Source organism: Crinia signifera, chromosome 4 (genome assembly GCF_055691185.1).
Source record: "Crinia signifera chromosome 4, ASM5569118v1, whole genome shotgun sequence".
Classification (NCBI taxonomy): Eukaryota; Metazoa; Chordata; class Amphibia; order Anura; family Myobatrachidae; genus Crinia; species Crinia signifera.
The window spans coordinates 198,691,028-198,713,065 of record NC_139220.1 but is presented as its reverse complement, the minus strand read 5'-3'; the positions used below and the strand labels follow the sequence as shown (position 1 = coordinate 198,713,065).

The 22,038-nt window shown below is 43.5% G+C and overlaps 1 protein-coding gene across 1 annotated transcript in view; it reads left to right on the top strand.

Moving 5' to 3' along the window:
- Nucleotides 1–15,979, top strand: part of ITIH5 (inter-alpha-trypsin inhibitor heavy chain 5) — a 104,815-nt gene extending 88,836 nt beyond the window's left edge. The window contains exons 9-14 of the mRNA XM_083183389.1: nt 773–1,082; nt 5,291–5,844; nt 6,930–6,989; nt 10,013–10,129; nt 11,327–11,704; nt 15,283–15,979. Coding sequence (XP_083039515.1) covers nt 773–1,082; nt 5,291–5,844; nt 6,930–6,989; nt 10,013–10,129; nt 11,327–11,704; nt 15,283–15,557 — 1,694 coding nt within the window. The 3' untranslated portion in view covers nt 15,558–15,979. The remainder of the gene's footprint in view (nt 1–772; nt 1,083–5,290; nt 5,845–6,929; nt 6,990–10,012; nt 10,130–11,326; nt 11,705–15,282) is intronic.
- The last annotated feature ends 6,059 nt before the right edge of the window (nt 15,980–22,038 follow it).

The following is a 22,038-nucleotide window of genomic DNA, read 5'->3' as shown; positions in this document are numbered from 1 at the left end:
TCTTTTCTAACAACCACTGGAATTTCCTGCCTCCCAGACATGGGCTGTAGCACAGACACACCCTAGTCACATGGCTGTTGATTCTGTTAAAAAAAACCCCATAAGAGCCACAATATTGTAATAGCAATTCTGCCAGGATCTACACATGGGCTTTATAAAGATCTGAGCTCAGTACAAATTTGTTTGGAAAATGGGCAAAACCATGTGCACTGCAGGTGGGGCAGATGTAACCTGTGCAAAGAGAATTAGATTTGTGTTAGTTATTTTGTTTCTGTGCAGGGTAATTACTGGCTGCATTATTTTTACACTTCAATTTAGATTTCAGTTTCAGCACACCCCACCCAAATTTAACTCTCTTTGCACCGGTTACAGCTGCTCCTCCTGCAGTGCACATGGTTTTGCCCATTTTCCAAACAAATTTGTACTAAGCTCAGATCTGAATAAGGCCCATGATCCAAATGTCCAAACCATAACAGATCCTTGTGTTGCAGTCACGAGAAAGGAGCCACAAATTTGGCTTAATTCACATATTTTTACCAAATGGCCAAAACCATGCTGCATGTCAGGTGGGGCAGATATAACATTTGCAGAGAAAGTTAGATTTGGGTGACATGCGTTTAAACTGAAATCTAAAGTGCAATGTAAAAATAAAGCAGCCGGTATTTACCCTGCACAGAAACGCAGGCTGTTAATTACTGTGTATGAGTAACATATAAAGAAATAACTGAAATGCCATTGACACATTGTGCATTAAAACATATATATGTTTTAGGTACGAATATAAATGGAGGTATCCAGCTTGCATCAAATCTCCTCAATGATTACCTGGCTAATAATGGCAAGCACGAAAGGAGTGTGTCACTGATTATATTCTTAACCGATGGTCGGCCCACTGTTGGTGAGATCCAGTCTATCCAAATCCTAAGCAATACTAAGAATGTCATACGGGAGAAGTTCTGTCTATTCAGCATTGGGATTGGCAACGATGTGGATTTCCAGCTGCTAGAGAAATTGTCTCTCGAGAACTGTGGCATGATGCGTCGGATCAATGAGGATGAAGATGCAGCACTCCAGCTAAAAGGGTAGGTGGTAATAACCAATGCCTCTACTACACAAACTCTACACTAGTCATTCCTTTAGGCCAAGCATGTCCAAACTATGGCCCTCCAGCTGTTGTGAGACTACACATCCCAGCATGCCTTGCCATAGTTTTAGCATTCCCTAATAGCAAAACTGTGGCAAGGCATGATGGGACTTGTAGCTTCACAACAGCTGGAGGGCCATAGTTTGGACATGCCTGCTTTAGGCAATTTAGGGTTTCTTTAGGAGGGTATGGATCATTAGGTCTACAAGAAGTTTGTCGACAAGCATTGGGTCGACACCATTAGGTTGACATGGGTCTTGGTTGATATGGGTCTAGGTCAACATGAGTCTAGGTTGACAGTCAAAAGGTCGACATGGGTTTTTTCAGTGTTTAGACCCAAATGTCGACACAGTCGACATGGACACTGAAACGTAGCACTGCGTCCCCTTGCATGGCTCGCTGAGCTCGCCATGCTTCGGGCACTATTTTATTCTCCCACCACGCCCTAGTGAATGGTAGGGCATAAAATACCACCTGTCGGCACATGTCAGCTCAAAAAACAGTGAAAAACCCCATGTCGACCTTTTGACTGTCTAATTAATGCTTGTGTTGACCTAATGACCTGTAGACCTAGACCCATATCAACATTTCTGCATGTCAACCTAATGGTGTCGACCCAATGCTTGTCAACCTAATGACCGTATCTCCTTTAGGCAAAGGTGCTAATGTTAGAGTAGAACACAGGCTTGTTTTGTAAATGTAGTCTGCATATTTTTTTTCCTGTGGGTGAGATGTATGACGCCTTGGAGAGTCAAAGTGGACTGAGATAAAGTACCAGCCAATCAGCTGATAACTGCCACATTACAGGCTGTGTTTGAAAAATGACAGGAGCTGATTAGTTGGTCCTTTATTTCTGTCTACTTTATCCTTCTCCAAGGCTTAGCAAATTTGCTCTGCTCTGGATGCGTACGCTACTTTTGGGTAGATTTATTAAGCTCTGTAAAGTGATAAAGTGTCTGGTTTTTATCACCGGCCAATCAGCTCCTACCTGTCATTTTTCAAACCAAGCCTGTAACTTCACAGTTAGGAGCTGATTAGACAGTGATAAAAACCAGACACTTTACCACTTCACCGAGCTTAATAAATCTGCCCCTCAGTCACATGTCCAAAGGCAAGGGGATATAACTGAGTGGTTACAGGGCATTGACACATAGGATAAGCGCCATAACATATGACAGATTTGTGGGCTATACGGATTTTCACCAGGAATAGGGCTGGTACAGTGTCACACTAATAATAACGGCAGCTATGAAAGAAGCATATGGCTAGGGGCAGTGTGCCCACAGATGCATACTACTCAGCATACAGGTGAATGTAGCAGAATTTACGGTCACTTTGCAACCCATTTACCATCAGCCAAAAAGTGTTCGGCAGGCCAGTAATGGTTACTTACTGCATTTCTCAACAAAGGTGCAAATGTGCACAAAAACCCAAGTAATATACTAGTCACACTTACTCAAGGCAGGGAATCGCGGTCTGGTTTATATGGTAATGATTAAGATATTGCATGTACGTGCTTGAGATTTTCCAACCGTGAATGAAGAGGAAAGGATGTTGGGCGGTTCTGAAAGGGGTGTGTGAGGTCAGTGCGTCCCATACAATATTATATGTACAGGGAAATATTTGTTAAATGGCTAATATTAAAATACAAATCAATGCTGGGAGCAGTCACAATTCATTAACCCTTTAAGTGCCAATGTTACTGTGGGCAATACGTCAAACATCCACTAAAAATGCCAGCATCGCCCACAGCGACTGTTCTTTTAGTATAAATAAATACAAATACAGCCGAGTCAATTTATTGACGTTTAGATTATTACACCCAAATAAAGAGCCATCGCTGTGAGCGGCGCTGTCATTTTTAACGGATATTTTGAGGATCTCTCACAGCAACTCAAAGGGTTAAACACAACTTTAGTTGTAACTGTAAATATATAAAAGCTGGGAGAATCTGAAGCAATACAAAACATTACATTAATAAAAAAAAATGTAAAGAAAAAAGATCATCATACTATTTGCTTTGTCAATGATTAAATATTCTCCAGCGGATATTCCAAAAGACTGCCTGTGACTTTACAAACAGCATTCCAAGTGTATTTTTTCCTGTCCTTTTCCCAGTCTAGTGTCCTGTTCCAGAAGCTGCTCTGACCCTAGTATATTACTTGGCTTTGGTTAAAGCAACTTGACTGTTATTAATAGTTATTGTTCAGTACATAAACTTTTGAGACCAAAAGGGGATACATCTGCAGAGGAGTCGAATATAACCCCAGGTTTTTTATATTGTTCATAAATATTTACAGTAAGAAGTAAACTAAAAGCTACTTGAAAGTATCTGTCTTGTATTCCTGCAGAGCATTATGTTATATGCTCAGTCAGCACAGATGTACTTCTCGCACTGATACCCCCAGAGGGCCTTACAGACCTTAGCCTAGATTTCATAAACAAGAGTGGTTTGCATCTAATATTATTGCAATTTTAAATTTCTAGCAGGGTATCAGTCATCTGTATCATTATGTATACAGTAGTTACAGTATATAGGTGCAAGATTAGGGGCACACCTATAATATCAGTGGAGCCAAAGTAGAGCTTAAATCCAATTTGGAAATTGCAAGCTGTTGAGTCCACCTGTCAGGAGCCCTAGATGCAGTAACGCTGTTCTCAAATAGATAAGGGTAATGCTCTTGCTTTAACATCAGGGCCAGCAATCTGTTTCCTCTGCACACAGCGCGTGTGGCCAGAGGCATATTGGCAATAGAAGTTATAGGGAATATTCCCTGTGTCACCCCCTAACACACCTGATGTGGGTGTGGTAGTTGGTAGAGGGTGGCACGTTGGTGTGGGTGTTTTCGGGGTTAGAAAGTGGCAGGCTTGGGATCTGGGCCTGTAAAGGGGTCACTTTTTGGAAATTTTTCCAGGGCCGCTTTCAATTCTCAAAATTTTCCCATGACAACAGGGAAGGTCATCATAGTGGAATTACCATCAAGTCTCAGGAAAAGGACAGCTGCAACTGTGCCCAACTCAGAATCAGGCCCTATGAGGAAGTATCCAATCCCTTCAATTTACCTCACCTACATGAGGTTTACTTCCTGAATTTTCCTGGTTTTCCAATCAATCCCTGTGTGTGGCGATGACTAAGTTTTACTTTGGAAAGCCTAAACTGCACCCTTTATTATTACTGCCGGTGCTGGAAACCTGACAGCAATTAGGAGGCTGGCACTGGAATGCTTACTGCCGGGATGCCAAGGGTTGGGGTTAGGCATCAGGGAGGAAGGGTTAGGCACTTAGAGGGGGAGGGGGGGGGGGTATAGTTACTAGCAGGGAAGGTTAGGGTTAGACTGTGGGGAGGGTAATTATACTTACCTGACCCCTGTCGGGAATCCCTCATTTGAGATATTCTGACCACTCGCATCCTGAATGCCGGTCATCCATATAACTACAATAGCAACCACCATTTTACACGTTTGCAAAGTTTTCAATCGCATTGCAAAAATGCAATCCATTCACTTGATAGTGAAACACTCACATCTTGATAGAGTAGCAGCCTAGCTGCGACAGCAGGCCTTGAGCCAGCATGTTTTGGGTCACAGCAGCCACAGCACGCCCAGTAAACGGTCCGGACACATCGAGACCACGTCACCCCCCCTGCCCTGAGAAGGCCTGCTTCATCACCACCCGCCAGCACATAGATTTGTCGCATTTTCCTGAATGCAACTGCGGTTTCAGGGGTCACCCACACGTACATTACCGGAAATTTGCCGGTCAGCGGAGGAAGCGGAATTAGCCCTCTATGGTGTATAATTGCTTCTTCAAATTCTGAATGTGTATGAAAGGACATTTATACAATTTTAGACTTTTATTATAGACAATAACTGATAAATATACACTGTACTGTTCAATTGTAGCACTGATGTTCTACTGCTAGAATCCATTCTAGCAATATACAACTCACACTTCTAAACATAAAAGACACCCACCAACATGTTTTATTTCACAGATGTTATAATATAAAAAATTACCACTAGCTTGGAAATATGATGCCCTTGCTGTATATTAAAATCCAATCCTAAACATGAAATAAAATATAAACATTTCTAAAGATCTTGTTCCCTGAACTGCATATAATATATGTTATTATGTGAATTTCAGGTTTTACGATGAGATTGGAACCCCACTGTTATCCGACATACGTATTGACTACCCACCAGATAGCGTTGAATACGTCACACAGAACATGTTTTTCAACTACTTTAACGGGTCAGAAATAGTGGTGGCAGGGAAACTAGTTAATCAATCCAATGACGTTCTACATGTTGAGATTACAGCAAGCAACAGCAATAAGTATGTTGTCATGGAGGCTGATGTAAAGCTTGAAGGTTTTGGACTGGAAGAAATGATAGGGTCTGAAACCATCAAGGACAATAAAGAATATAGGAACCATATTGAAAGATTGTGGGGTCATCTGACATTCAAGGAACTCCTTACATCTTGGCATAAAAGTAACAGTGACACCGAGAAGGAGGCTATAATGAACAAGGCCAGCAAACTTGCACTGAAGTACAATTTTGTTACCCCATTTACACTGCTAGAAGTTAAGGAGAATGAATTCCAGGCTGATCTACCAAAAGACGAGTCAACCAGCCTTCACACAGAGGGGATTGGGCAAAAACTACTCAACCTACCAGGAAAAAAATCACCAAAAGGTATTGTAACAGTATAAAAATATAATTAGCATTACAGCTTATTAGACATAAAGGGCTAGATGCACCAAGTTTCAAAAAGTGATAAAGTAGAGTGATAAAGTATAAGCCAATCAGCTCCCAAATGTCATGTTACAGGCTGGGTTTGAAAAATGACAGTTAAGAAATCAATGGCGCATATACACTGGGTGTTGTTTTTTTGCCCAGCGATGATGGGGAAAATCGCTCGGGGGTGGGGGGCTTTTGAATTGTCAGCTGTCCAAGCCATCCATCCCATCGCTCAGTGATGATGTGGAAGTGCGCATCAGTGCTCATTGCCGGGCCATACACAGTGGGCGGCTTTTGAATTGAAAGCAGTTCAAATGGCAAAACTGAACTGGTTTCAGCTTAAAATCACCCAGTGTGTATGGGCTTTAAAGCTGTAGAAGACACTATGGCAGTGATGGCTAACCTTGACACTCCAAAGATGTCAGATTGAGGCAGGGAGGATGGAACAGGTCAACAGCAGCTCTCCCCGCGCCGTCCGTCCACCGTGCTCACCCGGCTTGCGGCCGGATAAGCACGGCAGGAGGGCAGCGGAGGGGAGGATGGCGCCGGGTGAACTGCTGCTGACCCGGCGCTGTCCTCCCTGCCTCAATCTCACATCGTTTTAAGTCAGATTGAGATTGCCGGAAACGGGGCCAAAACCTGTCAGATTTGGCCCTGTTTCCATCAAAAGCATGTGTATCCACGGCTATTCTTCCAATCCACCTGGTTTACGACACTTCAGAGCATTCCGACCTGTCAGAAAAAAGCAGCCAGCATTGAATAGGTCGGAACCCACTCCGACCTACATCATTCGGAAACTGCTGTCTTGTCGGACTGTAATTGAATGTACCCCTATTTACAATGTTTTTTGTATTACGGTATATATTAATAAAACTAAAGCAAAAACAATCTAGATCAGCTTTGCTAATGGATGGTATTTGCAATTTAGTTGCTGTGCATAAATTAGTAATGAAATTTTAAAAAAGCACATCGTTTGTTTTGGCAAGACAATACAATGGGATACTTTGTGTGTGACTGGATATTTTCTTATATGCATACAGGATCTCCATCTCCATCTCAGCAGATAAGCAGCCAAAAACCCCCTCTCTCTAAAACTTCAGGTAATTTACTTGTAACCTTGTTTGTACTTCCTAATTAGACATGAGAAGTAGGAAACACTATATTAGTAACTGATTTAACCAAACTTGCCTACTTTTGAAAAAGCATTTTAGAGAGATTGTGAAGGTGGCACTTAGAAGCATGGACATATACTGCTACATCTGGGAGGTGTGTCCTAAAATTATGTACTAAGGCTGTTATTAAGTTCTGAACGCAGTACAAATTTGTTCTCAAAATGGGCAAAACCATGTGCACTGCAGGTGGGGCAGATGTAACATGTGCAGAGAGAGTTACATTTGGGTGGGGTGTGTTGAAACTGAAATCTAAATTGCAGTGTAAAAATAATGCAGCCAGTATTTACCCTGCACAGAAACAAAATAACTCACGCAAATCTAATTCTCTCTGCACGTTACATCTGCCCCACCTGCAGTGCACATGACTCTGCCCATTTTGAAAACAAATTTGTACTGCGATCAGATCTGAATAAGGGCCTAAATGTATATGAGCCCCAAAGCAGTTAGTAAGATCTACTGTACTTGTTGATGAAAATACACTTTTGTTTCAGGGCTTATTCATGTATTGTGTTTTATATGTGGTTCCATATAAGTGGCCATGACAAACCTTATTTTAAAAATATATTTAGCCTTAGGGATCATTGTGCCTTATAACCAATACAGGGAATGGTCAGTTATAATCACATTTGAATAAATATATCTGAGTGAATCTTTTTTTACCCCCAAGAATACAAAACATTTACAAAATGGGGGTACGGTACAGTGTTATTTATAGAACCTTTAGGGACTCTGCGATTTTAGGGAGTCAGCACAATGCGCTCGCATCTAGTTCAAAACACATGAGATGTACTAATGTAGCATTCGGTTTGAACTAGATGCAATTCAAAAAGTACCTGCAGCACATACTTTTTGTGTTTTTTGATGTGCGAAGCGATGGAGAACGCCTCACAAAGAAGGATCACTCCATTTATGGACACCTATAGTCTTCTGAACGACTGATCTTTTCTACTAGAAGGATGCGATGTTCAAAGACTCCTGTGACCCCACCCAAAATATATATATAATGTACACTCATAAACAGAAAGTCTGATCACCCAACTCATTTCTGCCATGTTTAGAGTACAGCAACCTTAATTTTAATTCTAATGTAATGCTATAGCTTGCTTCATATATATGTCTATACAGATTCATATCTTCACAGTATGACTGATAAGTTTACTATGCTGGCCACACACAGTGATCTTTCAGTTTGGCCTAAAGCTGGGTACACATATGTACAATTTCATTTTTCTTGCGACCGTTCGATCGACCGAATACACGTTCGGCCGTCCAAAACATACGACCGTTCTGCGCGTACACATATGTACAATTTTACTTGCGACGTCCGATGTACTCCCGTCCAAACAATCGCAAGAAGAAGTATATGAGAGACCCTGTAACCCTTTGCCTGCTGTTTTAACTAATGTGTGTTTAATGCCTCACTGCCCAACACTTTAGAGGCATCACTTTAAGACATTAATCAATGTTGAAGTTTTAATAGTGTGTTATGGTGCCCTGCAAAGAGCTTCCAGCACACTCTATTAAAACTTCAACATTGATTAATGTCTTAAAGTGATGCCTCTAAAGTGTTGGGCAGTGAGGCATTAAACACACATTAGTTAAAACAGCAGGCAAAGGGTTACAGGGTCTCTCATAATGCAGCATACCACCGTGCTTTGTCAAACTGTCAAGCATATCGATCGAACGTGCGTACACACTTCACTTTTGTTCCGATATGGAGCCGTCCTGTCGGATGAAATATTAAGCAGCAAAGAACCTTCGACCGACCGACCGTGGACGGCCAAGAGCGTTTTTGGCCGTTTATCGATCGCACAGCAGCAATTGGGACAGTGTACACACCTATACAATCGAACGGCCGTTTGCCCCCAGATTGGAAGAACGGCCCGACGATTGTATATATGTGTACCTAGCTTAAGAGGTAGGCACCAATATCAATTTCAAGTTTCGCAACTCAAATTGATGACAATCGATTGAGATTTTGCTGATACTTGGTCTAATTCTTGCAGACATCAGTCCTATTAGAGCAGTCAGACGATATCTATACAGTATATATACACACGCAGGACAATAGCCATCAACTTTCAACCACATTTGCCAACATTTAATATTAGCGAATATTGGGGCAGATTTATTAAGCTTGGAGAAGAGATAAACTGGAGATAAAGCGGAGAAAAGGTAAAAGGAGATAAAGCATCAGCCAATCAGTTGTGTTTGAAAAAGACAGTTGGGAGTTGATTATCTCCTTTTACCTTTTCTCCACTTTATCTCCAGTTTATCTCTTCTCCAAGCTTAATAAATCTGCCCCACTGTGAGGGGCAGCATGGAGGGTGTAATGGTTAGCATTACGGCCTCACAGCACTGAGGTCATGGGTTAAACTCCCACTATGGCCCTGTGTGTAGTTTGCATATTCTCCCTGTGTTTGTGTTGGTTTCCTCCAGGCACTCCGGATTCCTCCTACAATCCAAAAATATATTGGTACTGCAGGTTAATTGTCTCCCAACAAATTAACCGTAGAATGTCTGTGTGTGCGTGTATATGTGATAGGGAATATAGATTGAAAGCTGCACAATATAAATAACTAGTAAGAAATAAAATTAATTGGTTTCAGTTGTTTATCGGGCTTCATTTGGGGCCCCAGATTCTGTAATGCTGATGTTGCTGCAGACATTATTAGTATGTGCGACCAGCCCAACATCACCTGAGTTACTACACCGGTTAATTTTGGACTGCGAGCACGAACAATGCTGTTTTCTTGGCTGAAATCGGAGAATTAGTACAAAAACGTCCAAGTGTTGGCTTGAAGCTTTGAAATATATTTGCATCTGTAAAAACAGCAGCGTTGGAAATAACAGTATCTAGATGGAAACTTGCTTTACAACTGGGAATAACAATTCGTCATTAATATTTTGTTAGATGACCTTTTCTCCTGTATGTTTATACATCCTTTCAGCGGACGGAGACCCACATTTTGTTGTTGACTTTCCTTTGAGCAAGCTGACCGTATGCTTCAACATTGATGGCGAACCTGGTGACATACTGAGGCTTGTGTCAGACCACAAACACTCCGGTAAATTGCTTTTTAATCAGCTTAATTACTTACCCACAGCATCTATCAAATCTCATTGATACAGACACTCTTTAAATATCTTATTAAACTAGTAAAGAATAGTAATGGGATTGATCTTCCTTCTAAGTTCTGTTTATTGCAAGCATGTGTTCTTTTAATTCAGGTTATATTTTATTGAAAGAAAAAATAACAAATAAAAAAACTAGTTTTAGTTTTAATCAAATCATGAAAAATAATTGGTCACAAGGAGAAAGTCATACAGGGCCTGAATTAGACGTTATCGCACAGCGGGCGATTATTGATACAATGCGCATGTGTACAGGTCACAGTACGCATGCACGATGCCGTCCTGTGATGAATTCCTGCAACTAGTTCTGTTCGCTGGCTGTTTGCAAGGTGGTTGACAAGGAGTGGGTGTGTGTGGGCGGAAATACTGTATTTTTTAGGAGTGGCAAGGAAACCGTTGGGCATGCCAGATGGGTGCAAGCATGACTGGCCACAGAGGCTAATGTGAGTATCCCTACCATTTTTTGCATTTACAGCCTCTCATACATCCCCAGCCCTCGCCAGATCCCCTCCGTTGGCGATAGCTGGTGGAGACGCGCTCCATCTGACGGGCATGCGCGAATGTCTCACACGCATGTCCCAGTTGGTCGGCGCTCGGCGGTGGAATCCCTGCCAATCTCAGCTTCTGGGAGATGGGCAGGATTAGGGGAGGGGGTGCGGGGAGGCAGCGGAGAGCTTTGTGGGAACGGGGTGCGCAAGCATCTTGTGCGCACGTGCCCCCTTCCGGCGGATAGCGATATAATCGCCAGCCCCCTGGCTGAATGAGAGAGGCTCCATCTGTAGCTGCTCCACCCTCCCCTGGTCATCCTTACTATCTACACTTACACCTTCTACATGGGGAGTGAAAAAGAGCGCTCAGTAACAGTCGTACCAGCAAATACACACCACCATGGCTACATGCCCACAACAAGAAATGGATATGCACGGGGCCACCCAGTTGACTCCCAGAAACAACCATTTCATGGGAAGATCCTCTGTCTTGCTATGTATGTACATAAGTATGTTTGTGGGGCCTCTGCATTTGGACATACATCAGACAAGAAGGCAAAACCATTGTGTATATATGGGCAAGACATCCACATGGATGGAATTTGGGAATCACTTAATGTATTCATTCTCTATTATTTTAAGGTGTGACAGTGAATGGGCAGCTGATTGGAGCTCCAGCACCACCCAATGGTCATAAGAAGCAAAGGACTTATTTTAGCAGAATTACCATAATCATCAACAAACCAAAACGCAGTTATATAGAAATTACTCCCGCCAAGGTCATCGTGGACAGCAAGGATCGGCTCATTCTGCCATGTGACAAAAGGGCTACAGTGAAGAGTGATGCGCTAACGGTTGCAGTTGCTGCAAAGTCTAACGTCACCATAACCATCCAAGGGTCCATCAGCTTTGTCATACTGGTCCATAACTACAAGAATCCAGCACCATACCAGAGAAATCACTTGGGATTTTATATTTCTAACAGCAAAGGACTGTCTTCCAATTCTCATGGCCTTTTAGGTAATTTGGATTGTCACTTAAATTATAAAGTATGGAGGAAAGAGTTCTATAGCTGTATAATTATCAATAAGCATCTTATCTATGTGGCACAGTGAGATACATATGGGTGACTGACTGTGGGGATTCTGGCGGTCAGAATGTCGGCATCTTGATGGAGGGAACCACGACAGAAGTCAAGGAATTATTACCCCTATACCCCCTAACCCTCCCTGTAGCCTAACCCTAAGTTCTCCACGACTTAACTGCAAACCTCCCTGCTAGTGCCTAGCCCCAGTAGCGCACGCAGGGGGGGTTTCTGAGTACCCAGAACCCCCCCCAGGAGTCTAAGGACCCTCACCTGAAAGCTGAGGGTCCCCTCTTTCCATGGGTATAAGAATTGTAAAAATCGGCCACTGGGAACCGGAGATATCTGACTTCAAAGCAGTGGTCCCCATCCAAGCCTGTTAATTGTTATTCCCAGTCAGATATTTCAGGTTCTGTCTGACTTAGAGTTTTTCTGAGGATATATTCCAAAATCTGGGACTCTTCCCCTTTGAAGGACACTAGTAGCTTGTCTCTACTGTTCCCAGAACCAGAGATATCAGCCTTCCAGCAACTGGTTACTGCTCCAGCTCCACACACCTTGTATGTAGTATTATATACTTGTGGGCAGATTGCTCTGTCTCCTGAACTCTGATCCCCTAGTTCCCAATACCATTTGGTAGGTGGGATTCTCTAGTTTTTCCATTAAAATCTAAGAAATCTATTTCCGGGAACTGGAGATATCTGCAGTCAAGCAAGCTGTCCTCCCACCAGAAAATTATGAATAATGAGCCCACTCCACTATATTAAACATCCTCTACCACCCTGGAAGTTATGTATCAGGGCCCCATCATTCAGCCCAATGCCCCCTTCTCCCACTCCATCTCCCACCATCTGTGCAGTAAAGGGGAAATTAGTGGAAATTACTGATCCAGGCCCTACATGCAGAGCGGTTGATATAATACCCCCACCATCCGCAGGACATCAAAGCTTCCCCTACCGCTGGAGGATCGGTAGGGGCCCCAATACATTGCTATGCCCAGGGGTCTACACTGCTGTTGACGCCCCTGTATGTATGTATATATGTATATATATATAGTACAGGTTTGCAGGCGGCACTCAGGATAAATAAATACATGACACACAGCCAGGACTATGCCAACGTTTCAATGCTGGTGCATTTTCGTCAGGGCACCAGCATTGAAACGTTGGCAAAGTCCTGGCTGTGTGTCGTGTATTTATTTATCCTGAGTGCCACCTGCAAACCTGTACTGTATTTGGGAGACACCATGTGTGTAATCCTATCCCCAGGAAGGCAACAGGAGCAGTTATTATCTGCAGTTTATCAGCGAGTGCCAGAACACTTGGATACTTGTGTGTGTGTGTGTGTGTGTGTGTGTGTGTATATATATATATATTTTTTTTTATTATTATTATTATTTATATATATATATATATTTGGTCTATCTATAATACTTTAACTGACCGGCATATACTGGCATATACTGGGTTACCTAAGTGTCCATCTCCGTGCTTTGCTCCACCCCTCTGGAAACCCCCTTCTGAAAATCCTGCGTTTGCCACTGCCTAGCCCCCCCCCCCCACACACACACATTTTCTAACCTCCCCCCTGCAGCCAACACCTAAGTCCCCCCCCTTGTGACTAAATCTACCCACAATTCCCTCCCTCTGCTTATCACTAACCCTGCCCACATACTTCCATTCGGGATGGCAATCTGGATCCCAGTGTCAGCTTCTTCACCCATAGCAGCATTCCAGCACCCAGTCTCCCACTGATGGTTGCCAGCATCCCGAGTGCTGAACGCATACTGGCACAGTTGTTGACATTGCTGCCACACAGGGGAATAGTGTGTGGTAGACACATGGTAATAGAAGGTGGTTTGATAGAAATGATAAGATATAAAGGGCCAGATGCACTAGGTTTCAAAAGTGATAAACTGGCAAGTGATAAACAGCCAGCCAATCAGCTCCTACCTGCCATGTCACAGACTGTGTTGGAAAAAAATGTCAGGTAGGAGCTCATTGGTTGGTTGTTTATCACTCTTTATGTTATCACTTTTGAAGCTTAGTGCATCTGGCCCTAAGGGAAACCAAGATAAAATAGGGGAGAAAGAAAGGAAAGACACCCACAATGCAGAGATACAGGCACACAAAATTGGGTACTTATGTATTATCTGGACTCCCATGTTAAATGCACCCCATTTTTTCATACCCCTACTATCCAACTACGCATGGAGTTGATTTTATATAGTGTGGCGAGCGCAGCGAGCCACCGTGCCCGAAGCGTGGTGAGCGCAGCGAGCCCCGCGAGGGGACGCGGTCTCATAAGAAAAACGGGAGTCCAGATATTACATAAGTACCCAAAATTGACAATGACAAAGACAGTGGGAGAGGGGACTGATACACAGGGCCTGATTCTGGTTCACTCGCAAAAGCTAATTTTCTCTCTAATGGACAAAACTGTGTGTACTGCAGCATGGCAGAAGTAACATGCGCAAAGAGAGTTCAATTTGGGTGGTGTTTACTGCAAACTGATATCTATATTGCAGTGTAAAAATAAAGCACCAAGTATTTTTCCTGCACAGAAACAAAATGACTCACCCAAATCTAACTCTCTCTGCACATCTCTCTCTATTGCTCCTCCCCCTTTCCCTCTATGACACCCTATCATTCTCGGTCCTTTTCTCAAATTCCTTCTTTTTACATGAAGCCCTCTCTCACTCCTCTATAGTTTCTTCTGTATCCCTAAGAGTCATTATAGTAACAATGGGCCTTATTCTAGTTCACTCTTTCTGACAAAATCCTTCTTAGATGGACAAAACCATGTGCACTGCAGGGGGCAGCTGTAAAATGTGCAGAGAGAATTTGATTTGGGTGAGTTATTTTGTTTCTGTGCAGGGTAAATACTTTCTGCTTTATTTTTACACTGCAATATAGATCTCACTTTGAAGTGAAACCCCACCCAAATCTAATTCTCTCTGCACAAGTAACATCTGCCCCAACTGCAGTGCACATGGTTTTGTCCATCTAAGAATGATTTGGTCAGAAAGAGTTAACTAGAATAAGGCCAATGGAGGGAGAGGGGGACCTTTTCAAGATATTGCTATGGGACACACAAACTTCTAGCCTATGCTTGGTGTTATAACTATGCATCTCTTAACTACTGCCCAGTCAATCTTGTTCCACGAGGTTCAAAGATACATTAGCATTATTCTTCACTAATAATATATTTTTATTCATTTCTAATTTTTTTAATTCATGGACAACACAAAACTTTAGTGCAATGAAAATTGAATCTGAAATCTGTGGACACCACCACCTACTTCTAGCACAATTTAGAAAATGAAAGCAAAAAAGGCTACTATTAACATTTATTTCCTTTACAATAGTTTTGATAAAAATTGTTGCTCTATATTCAGTCATCTATAATTATAAAATGTGTACATTTCTCTATACCCGTTTGATTAGCCTCAGAAAGTTGAAGTTATTTAACAGATGCCTTCGTCACAATTCAATTTTTTCGTTTCCATCCATAGGCCAGTTCCTACATAACGAAGTTAAGGTCACTAAAGTTCCTTTCAGCACCAACAACCCAGCAACAAACCAAACCTCAAATGTCAACATTTTAAAGGTGAGGAATCGTTCAGTCCCTGTAATCAGAAAGCAGAGGAAACTGTATAATGGCCTTCACCAGGTGGACTGCTGGTTTGCAAAAAATAATGCTCACAAACTGATTGATGGACTGTATCCGGATTATCTGGTGTCTCATCCTTTTGACTTTGGGAATGATTTAATAACAAATGAAGTTTAAAATTCAATGACCATGTATGGTTTCAGCTACATTCAACTTGCGCTGTGCTAAGAAAATATGGAGAACAGTAGTTGATCAGAAGACTTCAAAATAGACATGTGTTATATACATCAAATGGATCTACCTTGCACAGTGCTGTATATCAGAGGGACAGAATAATGCTTTGACTGGCTTTGCACAAAGTGTTCTGTGGAAACCCGATTACAAATGGATCATTACATCCATTTCCAGTGTAGTCACTGAATTGTTCTAATTACCACATAGACGTTAAAGTAATTTTATATGTAACCAGATTTCTATTATATGCCATTTTCATTTTTTTTGTACCAAGGTTCTTTTTACTAAAATACTTTGTTTTGTTTATTTTATTTATACTTTTTTTAGAATGTTCTTTTAAGATTGTTTAAATGGGTTGTAGACTTTACTTAATGAATTCTGCCTTCCACATAGAGCACATTTTCTGTACAGTATTTAGGAGGAAGGTTCAGGATCGTCAAATTATGCGTTTCATCAATGAAGGCATTATTCTTACATTAACATACCCAATTTAGTTAGACAGTATTAGGGCCAGATGTACTAAGCTTGAAAAGTGATAAAATGAAGAGTGATAAACAGCCAGCCAATCAGCTCATACCTGTCATTTTTCAAACCCAGCCTGTGACATGGCAGGTAGGAGCTGATTGGATGGCTGTTTTTCACTCTCTATTTTATCACTTTTCAAGCTTAGTACATCTGGCCCTTAATGTGAATAAATATAGCTCATGCATCACACACTTGTAAATAGAAATTATGCCAATACCAGTGGCAAACACAGGATTTTTAGAGGGGGGTTTCCAAATTTAACCTAAGTCTCACATTCTGCAGCACATTGTAAGAAGTACGGGAGTCTGGGGGAGCGGTAACAGCCCTGAAAATACTTTTATTACACTGGATACTGTATGGAATACAAATTAATATTTAACAGTACAGATGGCCTATAGCAGTGGTAGCTAACTCCAGTCCTCGAGAGCTACCAACAGTTCACATTTTCCAGACAAACTAGCTGCTGCAATGGTGTAGTCAGGAAAAGGTTAAATATTCCATAACAAATAAATACACAGATATAATAGAACCAGTACTGCACTTTCTAAGCTCACATTCTCCCACCTCATGTTCAGGCTCCTGTCTCTTCCTCCTGGCAGCTACTCTCTGGTCTATTGTGATGTTTGAGGGCTCAGATCCACACATACAGTAAATTTGGTAGAAGAAGCTGCTCCCACAGGGCATGTGCAGCAGATCTGCTTTGTCCCTCAAGCTACAGTATGTACACACACTTCGTTTTGATTAAGATTCGATTTTCTATTAGATCTGGCATTAGATCTTCCCATTCAATTTGGCATTAGATCCGTACTTTTGCATTAGATATCGATATCGAATTCGATTTACATTCATGGTACATTGTACACAATCAATTTACTGGATCGAATTCGATATTTTCTTGGCTGCACAGTCTATTTTTCTTTTAGAGTTTGAGAAAAAGGGAGTGCGGATTGAATCAAATGCAGATCGAAAGTGTCCTAAGAACCATTCGATGTGGATTCGATTTTGCTTCTATAAGCAAAATCAAAAAAAATCAAAGCATGTGTACACAGCTTGACCCTGATGTGGTGGCAGTTCTATTGATCATAATATATACCAGCACTTGCCAAGAGGAGGGGAGTTTCTGTGCAACCAAACCCCCCCCCCGTCCTTGCGTTTTCCTATGAATACACAATGTGACTTTTTTTAGATTGGCTGCAAATTACCACATGACTACCCATTTCATGCCATACCTCAGTGACAACTAAAAGTTAAAAATACGTTTAAAATACGTTTTCATCTTGATCTTAACCATGTGCAATCGTTGTCCAGCTGCTTGTTTGGATCCAGCTATTTGGCCCAAACGAAGAATGTCTAGATCAGTCCAATGTGACCACAAGCCTGTTTCATTCATGGACAAATGTGATAAAATGAAAAGTGCTCCTACCTGTCATTTTACAAACCCAGCCTGTAACATGGCAGTTAGTAGCTGATTGGCTGGCTGTTTATCATTCTCCATTTTATCACTTTTTGAAGCTTTATACATCTGGCCCCAAGAGATAAATTTGGGGGTGGGGTCCAGTCAGCCTGAGTATGGTCATTTTAAGATGGCCACACATACGCCATTATACAATACACAACTGCAACAAACACATTTAAAAGTATAACAACAGACAGACCACATCTGAATTTGAGGTTATTTGTCAAACAAGAAGTTTTGACAAACCTATTTATTACAAACTAGTTTTTGCAATAAAAAAACTATATTATATTATCTATGATTTAGAACAGTGGGGTAAATAAAAGTTCAGTGATTTCCAGTATCCCAATTGATTGATTTGTGCAGCCTGTGCAGATATAGGGGAGCTGGGAACACCATGGCGTCACACTTCTCTGCATTGACAGGAGCCATGTCCTGCAGCACAAAATCCCCAGTGTGAAATGGCCCAACAGGAATTTGTACTAAGTATCGTGAACCACAAAGGTAAATCATTAATTGACTGCAAAGCAAAACACTGCTAGCTGTAAACCCACCTGCTTATAAATACCCAATAGGAAGGTCATTAGGCAGGACTGTCAACCCGTTGTTTTGCACTAACCAGCTATTCAATACACAGCCTAAATAAAGTGTTTTATGCTACAGAAGGAAACCTAATATATGTAATGGCTACAATGTTATAGGGCTGTTAAAAGAAAATTGTATAGCTGATTATAGATAATTGTATAAAGGACAATGTGATTTTTCAAAATATATTAATTGATCTGTTAACCTTTTCTTTGGTGCCACCTTTCATATGGATATGTGACAGAGTGGATGTGTGACAATATGACTGTGGGCGCGATTCAGAGGTGAACACTGATGCAACAGTTATGGGTACAGTATTTTTACATTGACACCCACTGATTGCATCTCTGATCTGCAGCTTCATACAAAAGATGCACCATTGGGCAGTGGCGTAGCTATAGCACCGCAACCCCCGCGGTCGCGGGGGGCGCTGTGCATATGGGGGCGCCGGGGGGGGGCTGTGGTGCTATAGTAATCCCCCCGCAGGCTTACTTGTCCGCGTGTCCCGGCTCCCCTCCTGGCTTCAATCAATGCTATGGAGACGGACCACGATAAAATGGCCGCCCCATAAAGCAGACTGTTCTCTGAAACTGTCTGCGGTATGGGGGCGGCCATTTTATCGTGGTCCGTCTGCATATAATTAATTGAAGCCAGGAGGGGAGACGGGACGCGCGGCGGACAGGTAAGCCTGCGGCAATGGGGGGAGGGGGCATGGGCAGCCGAGGGGGGGGGAGAGGGGGGGGAGAGGGGAGGGAGAGGCGGGGGAGAGCGGGGCGCCACCCCATTAACGGCGGGGGGGCGCCCCAAACAAAGCTACGCCACTGCCATTGGGCCTCTAAGCAACAATATGATTGCTCAGAATGCCTGTCGCAAGTAAGCTGCCATAGCCTTTGCAACTGGGTACAAAGATGCAGTCTCGTGATCAGACACTGCTCCCCCCCCCCCACCAAAACAGTCACAACATGCATGTGATTTACTAGTCACCCTGATACATTCCACTAGCACATCCAACGGGTATGCGTCATAGGGGCAACAGCAGTAAGGTCAACATGCATTGGGTCAACCACTGAAGGTCGACATGAGCCAAGGGTCGACACATGAGAAGGTTGACATGGGCTTAGGTCAACATGTCATTAGGTGGACACAAACATTGGGTCCACAGTGAAAAGGTCCACATGGGGTTTTTCACTTTTTTCCTCAAATATCGACACAGACAACATGGACACTAAAACAGTGCACCAAGTACCCTTGCATGCCTCTCCGTCCTCTTCATGCTTTGGGCACGGTGCCTTTCTGTGCTCACCATGCTTCGGGCTCGGTGCCTTGCTGCACTCGCCATGCTTCTGGTGTGGGTGCCTCGCTACGCTGGGCACACTATTTTATTCTCCTACAGTTGTCAACCCAATGCAATGTCTTAGTGCCGTCAACCTCACGACCATATACATGAGCTACTTGCCACTCACTATGCAAATAAATCCTCACTGCGCCCACTAACGCTAATCAGTAGCTACGCGTGTGCAGACCGATTCTAACATACGCACATAACAGCACAAAATAACTGCTCAAACACCAGCAAATACATTGGTAAGATAGGCAGCGCATGTAACCCATTATTATTAGCAAATAGCAACCAAGCTGTACTAATCACTTCTCCTGCGTCCCTCTAAGGTTGAGACTAGTTCCCCTTCACCGTAAGGACCTGGGGAGGAGATGGGGCAGGGAGAGGAGGAGCAAGTTCAGAAGAAGGGACCCAAATGGACCCTCGCATAGCTCGCTTCGCTCGCAATGCTTCGGGCACGGTGGCTCGCTTCGCTCGCCACAGCTTTAATAACCTCCTCCACGCCCTAGTGGATGGTAGGGCATGAAATACCGCCTGTCGGCACATGTCGGCTCAAAAAAAAGTTGTCTTGTTCTGACCTTGCTCCTCCTCTCCCGCCCCCTCTCCCGCCCCCTCTCCCGCCCCCTCTCCTCCCCAGGTCCTTACGGCGAAGGGGAACTAGCTGCTACCGTCCCTCTAAGTCAGGGCTGGGCAACACCGGCCCTCCAGATGTTGATGAACTACACATCCCAGCATGCCTTGCATCCGTTTCAGCATGGCCACTAAGTCCTGTATCTGTATTACACAGCCAATGGAATAGTGATGGGTTGGGTCCATGTCTAGTGTAGTAATCTATCTGCAATCAGATCATCATACCTAAAAGCTGTGTCATTACTCCAGGGAGGAAGCTTAACAGGAAGTGTACATTATAGAGATTACTTATCCCCCATTCATTTGGGCTTGGGTGTGTCCTAAATAAATATACCAGTGTTTGTTCGAGCCACAAACAATACATTTTATATATTTAAAAGTTATTTCTTGCAACTTACCGATAAAAGGAAGGAACATTTTTGAGAAAATAAATATTTCCCTTTTCTTCAGTATAACCTTTAATGAATTCAAGCTGGGCTATGTTGTAGCCTTTCAATGAACCACGGTTTGTGTTGCAAACAGACGGAAGAAGAGATCATTTAAAGGGTGTGACACCAGTACAGTAATTTAAATGCATCTCATGTGCACTATCATCATAAAATCAGACCACAAGATGGAAAATAGAATTCACAAGAGACAATAGGTGGAATCTTTTTATTATGTACTAAGACTTTGATCAAATTTTCTGTCGTCACATCCCCAAAATACAGGAACTTTATCTAAATATTAAAAATTCTGGTTGGCTGGATTAATCACAATTTCAAGAGTTTGCCCCAGCAATTAGGGTTATTTTGTAATTGTGCAAAACAGAAAAACTGAAGATGTTTTAGATAAAGCGAGGGCTGCCTAAGCCAGAGCGTACTTAAGAGGCTTACATTTTTTGGGTGGTCAGTAAAGAGTTAATGACTGCTAGTTGCCTAAAGTTAGTTTCAGTTTTGTGGTTAGACTATGGGAGAGCTTAGGGGCGTGAGCTTAGGAGAGGGGTATATAGGCAGGTCCTTACAGGAAATGCTTCCTCTTGGAAAAGTTCTTCAGCCCAGCAGCATGCATGCAGTCACAGCCCAGCAGCATGCAGTCACAGCCCAGCAGCATGCAGTCACAGCCCAGCAGCATGCAGTCACAGCCCAGCACAGCCCAGCAGCATGCAGCACAGCCCAGCAGCATGCAGTCACAGCCCAGCAGCTTCTCCTCAAAGCTAAGTGCCTGCCTGTGCAGCTGATATTTATCCCCGTGGCCAAGCAGTGCTGTTATCCAGCGTGTCCCATCCCCAGCACTCAGGCCCCCCTCCCTGCCTGTTTTCTGGATACCACCTTCCCTTCCAGGGATAGTGTGCCTCCTCTCCCCCCCCCCCCCACCTCATTACAGCATGTCCCGTCTCCCCCCAAATCCGCACCCTTTCCGTAGCCCACAGCATGCTGTCCCCCCCCCCCCCCCCCCCCTGCCGGATACTACCAGGGCCCGATCCGGGCACCCGGATCCGGCACAGCCACTGCTGCCTCGCGGCGGCGCCATCCCCCCGCCCCTTCCCTTGTGCCTCCCGCGGGCCCTCTCTTACCGCCCGCCATTTTCCTCCGTCCCCCTACTGCGTCCCCGCCGGGCGCCGGCATCCACGTGTGGCTAGCGCCCCTGTACAGCCGGTCAGCACTGGGCTATGACGCGATGGGCGGCATTTCCGCCCGCGCGTCTATGCCCGACCCCGGCACCTCCGGGCGGGCGATCCAACCCCATCCCACTGCACTCCGCAAATCTCCCACCCGGTGCCAGGTCAGGGGGGGTGCAGCGTTTAATGCCGCCACGCAAGATGGCGGCTCCCGGGTGTACGGTCACCCGCAGGTACCCCCGTTCCAGGCCCGCCCCCACCCCCATCTGCCGCCATAAAATAAGGGGCC